General features: G+C 43.4%; 1 protein-coding gene across 1 annotated transcript in view; it reads left to right on the top strand.

Moving 5' to 3' along the window:
- Nucleotides 1–10,000, top strand: part of LOC105891016 (VPS10 domain-containing receptor SorCS1) — a 132,358-nt gene that overhangs the window by 76,008 nt on the left and 46,350 nt on the right. The window contains 1 exon segment of the mRNA XM_031561850.2: nucleotides 5,030–5,188. Coding sequence (XP_031417710.1) covers nucleotides 5,030–5,188 — 159 coding nt within the window.

Genomic DNA, 10,000 nt, shown 5'->3' with positions numbered 1-10,000 from the left:
GCCAGCTTGACCTTTCGCCTTTAGCAGGGACACATCACAGATGGCCAGCATTGTTTCGTGCAGATCCACCCTCAGCCATTCTCAGAGTTCCTCATGCACAACACTTCCCCTCTGGTCTTGCTTTTTTATTTATTTTTATAACAGCCCTAAATGGTCGCTAATGAACTCTAAATGTAAATCCATGGCTAATTATTTCAGCATGAAGCACACCAGTGGGGGCTGAGTGCAGGGAAATTGCAACACAATGCAGATCCAGAAACTCCGTTTCCCCTCATTTCCAGCGCACAAGGAAAAATTACCAGCGGAGAGGGACTGCATTCATGTCAACACCACGATGGCATATTAGGCACGGGCTTACAGTGAAGTGGTGCAATCCAATTAGTTTGTAGGGGGGATGGGGAGGTTGTGTGGAGGGGAGGAGGAGAGGGGAGTTGAGCTGAGGAGGGAAACATGCATCTAATTCCATTAAATTTCCATCAGAGGCTATTTACTGCTGGGCCAAGTGGGAGACTCAAGCATTTGTGCCCCACTCCTCAACCAAAAAAAAAGCCACAGTAGTCTCAGCTGAGAGCAATGGCTTAATTAACCTTTGTCATTTTGAACCGCCATGGCCCCGTAATTTACAGAGAACTGTGAGTCATTCCGCACATGGACCACGCTGTGACTGCAAGAACGAAAGGTGGCGACAGAGAGAGAGAGAGAGAGAGAGAGATAGAGACAGCGAGAGACAGAGAGAGAGAGAGAGAAAGAGAGAGAGAAAGAGAGAGAGAGAGAAAGAGAGAGACAGAGAGATAGAGAGAGACAGAGAGAGAAAGAGAGATAGAGAGAGAGAGAGAGAGAGGGGGGGGGGGGGTATGGGGTAGGCTAAAAGCATGAACTCAATACCAGGGTGTAATTGTCCATCTGAAATTCACAGTGCCCATTATTGTTAGGCACAGGCATTTTTAAGAGCTTAAATTGCCAAGACTTTGATGGGTCAGTGATGAGATCAATTACAGCAATCAGTGCGAAGGAGTGTTTATGTCACTTTGCTTTAGTCAGGGGGTCTTCAACTATACTTGACCCCCAGAATAGCAATTATCTATCATTACAGGTCATGTGTGCATAGAATCTGTCCGTTTATGGCATTGCCTATACACTGAGTAGATGTATGCGATCTTTTAATGTAGATCTTGTTTCACTTACCAACAGCTCCAGTGCTAAAGCCAAATAAATAAATAAATAGACCTGGAGGATGTGCACTCCGATCTTCCCGATCGCCTCCCTCACCTGAGTTTCCACTTGAGCGAAGGTCAAGGCATAACTAATCAAATACGCGGGTGGGTCGGCTCACCGGAAAATTTCCATAACCCATTTTCCTAGCGCACGGTGATATATTGATTTTCCTATTACCCGACATCACCTGGAGCAGCTGTTCTCATGTACCTATCAAATCAGTGGGAAGGGCAAGCCACCATCTGACCGCCGTGAAACACCTCTAGCAATAAGAAAAGAAAAAAAAAGAAAGACAAAAAAAAATAAAGAAGAGAGCAATTTCAAATGCTACGGCTCGTAAGTCAGTGCACACACCCTGTGCGCATCATTTTTAACTCTGATCGGTCAGCATGTAGGTCACGTTCGCCGAAGATTGATGAACTTGCAAGGCAGGCACTGCCCACGACTGTTAATATTACCATGCGCGCTTTTGACGAATGGCCTTCGCCGAGCTGAGCTGCGCTGCCCTGCCACGAGCCACTCTGTAATACAGCTCCTCGGGAGAAGTCAGCTGGCGCCGAATTAAAATGGTCGCCGGTTTCACAAAACAAACCCCCAAAAACTCGGGAGTTGACTCTAGGGGCACGCAGACCCAGCGAATGACTTTGTCATCATAACTCATAGTTAAGAGCTTGGGAGATATCACACGAGACAAAAAAAGTTTGTTAGCACTTTATCACACCCTCATGCATTCGCATAAAAGAGTTTGCTCTCAGATCAGTAACTAATGGAGCAACCGTTCGGGTTTGTGTAGTGTAGTTTCTAACCAAACTTTCTGCGAAGTTTCACATTCGTGCTAGATACTCTTAGTTTGACACACATTTTAAAAATATATTATATATCTGTCTCTTTCAACATAACAACACTTACTCCCCACACCACATATTTAAAAATGCCACCTTCACAGTTGGTATCCTCCAGCACCTCAGTGCTATATACAGTATTATGTATCACTGTACCACTTGGAGTTTGGGCGTATATAAGTAGTAATGCACAGTGGTTCTCTGTCTCACAGTTTGTCAGGGATATTTGTTCATGCCCCCTCTGCCACCTGCCAGGTGGTTAAATTCACATTTTTATGTGGCACAGTGAGGCTGAGAGGCACGGGTAAAATAAGTAACAAAAACAGAAAGACCACATTAGTTGACTCACAACCACCAGTTAGAGGCTGGGCCGTTCACTTGTCTCTGCTGCATCTCTGTCACATTGACAAGCAGGCAGGGCCAAGATGGAGGAATATATGGCGTCATCATGGGGCCTTGAGCGGACGGCGAGGACAGCTTCAATGGGGCTATTTAGTGAAGGTTTATATCACCGACACAAGGCCCTGCCTGGATCTCAGCCTCAGACAGCTTCACAATTGCGGAGGACGTTCATGCACTTGACAGTGGTACACACTCACATTTAGGCACTAACACACACACAGGGACAGATTTACAGTCTCTCTTACACACACACACACAGACATATCCTCTCTCTCTCTCTCTCTCACACGTACACACACACATACAGACCTATACACACACACACACACACACACATACACACACAGGGACAGATTTACAGTATCTCTCTCTCACACACAGACATATCCTCTCCGTCTCTCTCTCTCACGTACGCACACACATACAGACCTATGCACCCACCCACACACATACACACCGAGAGACAGATTTACAGTATCTCTCTCACACACACATAGACACAGACAGACAGATAAAGCCTCTCTCTCTCGCACACACACAGATACACATACACATCCACTCACAAAAACACACACATCCACACAAAGGCATGTGCGTCCACGCCCACACACACACACACACACACACAGAGACATATCCTCTCTCTCTCAGATGCACACACACCACACACACACACACACACACACACACACACACACACACACACACACACACACACACACTCACACATACAGACAGACAAGCACTTCCAATCCAGCTCCCGCTGGGCGCTAATGATAAACTTTTGTAGCTGTTCAGGTCTACTGACTCAATTACATTTGTGGCTGATTATATCTTTTGAGTTTTTTTTTTCTTTTCTTTTCTTTTCTTTTTCTTTTTCTTTTCCCTTTTCTTCAAACTTGGCACAATCACCAAAAACATGGCAGACCTCTAAGAAAAGAACAAAGCTCCCGGGAAATTATAGATTTCAAGGCCTGACTGAACACGGCAGAGGAGAGAAATGAAGAGAGGGAGGGAAAGAAAGAAAGAAAGAAAGAAAGATAGAGAAAAGAGAGAGAAAGAACGCAGCTTGAATTACCCATAGAGTCTCGAACGAGAACGGACAGCGTTAAAAGGAGAGCGTGGTGGCCCTAATGGAGATAGCATCTAGGCCCTGAGTGGAGCGGAATGGAATAAGGAATCGTACGTTTCAGATATCTCAATAAACAAGACGCAGGAAGCCGGGGGGAATTTCAAAGAGTTCCGCTAATGACGTTTTATCCTTGTCTCTTCGAGGACACTTCACGGGGCTGCCCATCCTGTGGGCACCGCACGACACTCTATGCGCATCCATCCGCTCTCCCTTGCATCTTCCATTCTCAGTAGCCTCAGTAGCCGTCTGATACCAGACACGTGACACTGACACAGACACTGTCTTGGCATAGTGGCCCCAGAGATACACACATGCACACACACACACACACACACACACACACACACACACACACACACACACACACACACACACACACACTCACACACACACACACACACTTCTTGGCATAGTGGCCCCAAGGAAAATAGCCTAATTGGAATGCTTGGTGGGTCAGAAGAATGGGATTGCGTTGGTGATTTTGTTTTGTTTGTTTGTAGTCATTTGACTACGTAAAACCGTGTCGGGTTTTGTCCTTCTGTTTTGTAGGCGTTTCTCAGACACTCGGACCTCTCTTCTTATCTTTGCAGCAGCGTCATCCTCCATTGCTCTGGCCCCGGTAGATCCAGACACACATTCCCCTTGGTAAATATGGTCTGGGCACGCTCAACTGCGGGCAAGGTTTTTGAATAATCCTTTCACCAATCGGAGAAGAGTAGTGACACGTCAACAATGTCACGGTCATGGTCAATGCATTTTCAGTTACAGATCTAGGCATCTGTTCTGCATAGCCGTCGGTCTTCAATCACATGAGAATGATGGCATGTAGGTCAAATGTCACACTGTCGCTGACAACAAGTGATACACACAGACCATACGCACGCCATGTGACCAGATGAATCCCTGCGGATATAAACCGAGAGCACTAGGTGGGTGGGCGGAGCCAGGGACAACAGAAATAGACAAACAGATATAGACAAAGGAAGTGATGCGAGCAATGGCAGCCTGGCTGTCTCTTATCTTTATCTCTTTCTCACGTTCCACTCAGCCCCAGTGATGAAGGCAGTTTCTTTTTGTTTCATGCTTTTCTTTCCATCTCTCTCTCTCTCTCTCTCTCTCTCTCTCTCTCTCTTCCTATCCCTGTATTTTCCCCTCCTTTTCCGCTCTATCACACACTCTCAAATTGAAATTCAATTACAAAAGAGATTTGTTTTTATGAGCATAACATCCAGACATATGCCCTCTCTCCCTCCTTCCCTGTCCCTCCCTTTTCCCCCTCTCTCTATCTCTCTCCCTCACCTTGTCTCTCTTTTTCTACCTCTCTTCTTCTCTTGCTCCCTCCCTTTCTCTCCTGCCCTCCTTTTCCTTGTTCAATCCCTCTCTCTCTCTCTCTCTCTCTCTCTCTCCCTCTCTCTCTCTCTCCCCCCCTGTGACTCAGATCATGCTGCTGACTGACCCGGAGGTGGAGAACAGTCTGCTCATCAGCACGGACGAGGGGGCCACGTACCAGAAGTACCGCCTCAACTTCTACGTCCTCAGCCTGCTCTTCCACCCCGAGCAGGAAGACTGGATCCTCGCCTTCGGCCACGACCAGAAGGTGAGAGCCAGCCGCTGCAGCCCGGGCCAGAGGGGTGAAGGTGGGGGTGGGGATGGGTGCATCCATCCGTGGCCCCGTGACCTCCCACCCCCCCCACCCCCCTTCCGTACACACATATGCACAGTCACGCACATGCTGACTTACTTACAAACAGACACAAACATGCACAAAGATGCATGTGCACACACACACAGACAAATACGCACAGACGCATTCATGCACATGGTTGCACAGATATGGACTCACACACTCCCACACACACACACACACACACACACACACACACACACACACACACACACACACACACACAAACACACACACACATACACATACACAGCACACTCTATTTTGTTGCCCTAAATGTCATGCCTGAAGGGTCCTGGGTGTCCTTCTGTCTCAATGGCTGGGCAGAAAACTTCAATCATAGTCATGTCACGTTCACATGGGAGAGGCTGCCAAGCTGCCCAGGGTTTTTTTTTTGGTTTGTTTTGGTTTGTTTTTGCATGGTGACAACAACAGATCTTAACCTAGTGTACATGCTGGAATAAAAAGTATTTTTCAGAGTCACGAGACGTCTTTAGCTTGCCCCAAGATTTACCCCGAAACCTTTTATAAACTCTATATATCTTATATATCACAAGAGAGAAATAGAACTGTCGCCAGAGAAGAAAGACCTCAGAGAAAACAACGCAATATGCAGAGATGACCTCGATGCTGCCATTTTGAATGGAGCTAGCCAGGCACTCAAAGAGCAACAATGAATTTTTGATGCTTCAGTGGCCCTGGCTGTGAAAGAAGCCCTAGAATCTGTTGCCACGGCCGTCTTTAAAAGACGAGAACTCACCTGCTAACGGAAATTAGCGATGGTTCTAGTATGTCATGTTATACGTTATAGTCCTTGTACCACTGCAAAGAGAAGGGAATTCACCCCCGGTGATCAGAAGGCTCAAGGGTGATGGACTTCAGCACTTCAGTTGATAATGCCCCAGATCAACGTGGGTTTTGCAAAAACCTGTAGGAGTGAATTGCGTCCTGGCAGCTTGCAGTTGTTCTTTGAAGAAAAAGGAGTTAATAACTTTCGATATGCCTTTACTGTACAACGCTTTCAGTTCACTGCACGATTGATTTCCGGAATGTCGTGGAATGTAAGATGTCTGGAATTTCACCACTGTGAATAAGTTTCATTAGACTATTATTCAGGAGTTGAAGAGTTCTGATATTCTGTGCTTTGAAAACAGGTGTTATAAAATGAAACAGGTGTTATAAAATGATAACTCATCCATGTGTCTCTTGAAATGAAAGGGAGTGCAGATTTTGGCATGAAGGAATCTCAGCAAATGATTCATCATGCTTTCACTGATGATCATGGCTGTTTTACTTGTCACTACATGCCAGGTCAGATCAGTAGTAGCCTCAGTTTATGTTTGATCCAGATTTCTTACCCATAATTCAAGATTTACATTTTTTTTTTTTTAAATACACAAATATTTTTCCCGAATTAATAATAGATTTTTAAGACAATCTCTGGTCTGATCACGCTTCTTTTCTGTGATCGATTCGTTATTGTTAGATACCAGATTTGTAACTCAAATACATAGAAAATGTATTGAATTAATTGGGGGCCAACGAGGACCAATGTAAGAACCTTCAGAATCTATAGGAAACCATCAGATGTTTTATAAGGGGCTTTGGCATCTCCTTTGAGTGTATGTGTATAGAATCAAAGAACAAAGACAAAAGTCCAATTGAGATAAGAGCAAGTACACTTTCTGCCATGCAAATCCCTCTAAGGCAGAGTTTATTTTCCATCGTACCAGGCAAAAATACTACGCTGAGGGAGAAAGGCGTAGCTGCCTTCTAGCTTCGAGAAAGCGAATCCAAAGATGAATCCAAAGCAAGTATGTATGCTCTCTGAGGCTATTAATGAGTGAGTCCTTCAAGACTTTTTATTACGATCTTTATACCTCAGAGGTTATTTAGGACTACTCGCAGGGTGAAGATTCCTTTGATCAACTTACACTAGAGGAATTAAGTGCTGCACTTACATCTCTTAACAAAGGCAAATCACCAGGATTGGACCGTTTGCCACAAGTGCTGTTTTTTTTTACTAGTTTTGGGATGTAGTTGGACCTGTTCTCTTAAATTCAGTTAATTGTGCCCTAAAGATTGGGCCGTTTTCACAGAGACCAAAAATATGGCCCTTATTTCTCTTTAATTAAGGAAAGGAAAAGAATCCTCTTGAATGTGCTAGCTTCAGACCTATTTCTTTGATCTAGTGCGATTTGAAACTTTTCGCTCAGGTGCTTGTGCAAAGACCAGAGGTGTATGTGAGCAACTTAATTAACTATGACCAGACAGGTTTTTATCAGAGGGCGCACGGCATCAAATAATATGCGCAGGCTTTCACGCATTTTACATTCCAAATTAAGTTCTTGATTGGTAGCAAGCCATTTCAAAACCCACTTTGTTCTTCTCAGAGCATCAATACATTTGAGGATAAGTATGGCGATAACGGCCTATGTTCATTTCAGAACCTCCAACCTCCATCTTCCTGCTTCTTCATATTTTGTGTATCTAGACTATTGCTCTTTGCTCAGAGCAGATGGTGTGCCATAGGACTGTCCACCAACTGTCCGCCCAATGTTAGAGTGTCTCTTTCATTTACAAGGCTTTATTACATAATGCTGTCCAGTGATCAGTTCATCCATAGAAAAACGGTGTGACAGGGAACTTTCCACATTTAATCAAGATCTAGATTGGGATACAGTTTAGCTCCATTCATCTCAAACTTCCAAAAATGTAGCTAATCAGCCGATCCACTATAAAACTATCCACAGAGCATATGGAACTGGATTTCTAGCTATATACTATACATTGTAAATTAATCCACATGTTTTGCAGATCTGTGGAATATTATGGTGGATGATCAATTTATTCTAACTTATTTATTCATCAGTTTCCCAAGAACACCACACTTTTATTTGTTAAATGGTGACTATGATCTCGAATATACTATGATTCAATGGAACAATTTTGATGGCGTGCTTGCACAGCCTCCAAGAAATCTATTTTACATCAAAGTTATCACCTCAAATGTTCTGGATAGGTTTTTTGGACAACATTGTGAATATGCAATATATTACAGCCAGATTAAATAAGGCCAAGAAGTACACTTTACAAATGTAATAATGGAAACATTATATATACTTTTTTTTGTCTACAGGCATCTATATATTTGTTTATGTGTGTACGGTTTTCATATAAAATATTTCACTGCTCCATTATAGTCTGATATGAACTGAATAGTTTTCATTTTACAACATTAGATGTATAAATGCTTTATTCTAGTTTCTATCTTGCCTCTACCCCCAGGTCATGGTGATCCCAAAAACAAGTATCTTTCATACAAGGCGCACATATCACAAGTTGCCATGTGACCCCAAACAAATGTTTAAAGTGGTCTCTCTGGCTCTCTCGGTTTTAGTTTTTTTTTTCAAAATTGTTCTTTTACTTGAATGTTCTAAAGAGGAATTCTGAATAGTCTACGACACAAACATGTAAAAATAAAATACCCTGTGATGATGACTCACTCAGAGCAACGCGCAAGGTCTCTTGATGTGGGAAAATAATATCCACCTGCGTCAGCGGTCTCAAGTGAAAGATTTCGTGAAAAAAAAATAATAATCAAGCTGCACTCGGCCTAGTCTCACGTTCAGAAAACACATCCGTGGGTAGGATTTCAGCCGCATGCAGTAACAGCTGACAGCAGTGTGTGTTTTTGTTCTTTCACTCAACTTTTTGAGTAAAAAATAAACCTCAGTAGCTGTGCCGTTATTAAAGTAAGACATGATTCATAGCATCTCGTGTCTGAAAGATGCTCATACACTCGTGGTTGACAAGCGTTATTGGACTAAGTTGCATGCTCTTTTCAAAGGCATACCATAGAGGTCATTTGTATGAAATTGATGAGTGACTCTCCACACCTCTGTAACAGGCCTTCTTTAACAATGTCCTACTGAGTAATGTGGGCAATATGTCAACAGTAATAAGTCCTGGCTGAGATGTGATAGGTGCTTAGGTGCATCACATTACTAACCCAGGGGTGTTCAGACATGTGACAAAATGTCTAGTAAAAACTGAGATATAAAAGCAATGGCAAAACCAACGTTAGTTTGTGATTGTGGCCAGCTTCATCCTTGGTTAAGTGATTGCAGTCTAATCAAGTCGTCAAATGACTAGAAAGACTGTGACCAGAACACTGTGGTGTTTTATGATAAAAGCTTGGTGTCATGCAATTACTCTGTGAAATGAAGATGTAACAGTCAATGGTTTTTTTTTTCTTGCATTACTGGTTAGTGTAGATACATTCCTATTCAGAAATCACCATGATTAGTTTTCAGAGTCAGAATTGGAACTCCCAAGTGCTTCCTGAAATGGTTGAGAGTGCATTTAAATAATTCCCAGTTATTAGTGACAGTCTTGAAGAAGCCATTAGCATGGGCAAGAAGAAGGTGGTATGAAATTTGATTTCCAGAGAGCATGAATATATAAGAATTTATGGATCCCAAGTCACAGAGAATTACCATTAATAAAATGCTTTCCTTGCAGTGGAGCCATTTTAAGCTAATGTTTTAGATCTAATAAATAATGAACAGTCCTCTCAACCCCCTAGAATTCTTCAACACATCTGCGGCACTCGAGAGCGCGAGTAGAGTGCCGAACCTCCCTGGCTTAGAAGGCAATCATGCTGGAATTAACAAAGTGACAGTGGCAAAGCCTAACGCAACGCTCAGACCATAATAATTCTAT

The sequence above is a fragment of the Clupea harengus genome, chromosome 24 (genome assembly GCF_900700415.2).
Source record: "Clupea harengus chromosome 24, Ch_v2.0.2, whole genome shotgun sequence".
Taxonomy (NCBI): Eukaryota; Metazoa; Chordata; class Actinopteri; order Clupeiformes; family Clupeidae; genus Clupea; species Clupea harengus.
The sequence above is the reverse complement of the archived record's forward strand: the minus strand, read 5'-3'. Positions and strand labels throughout refer to the sequence as shown.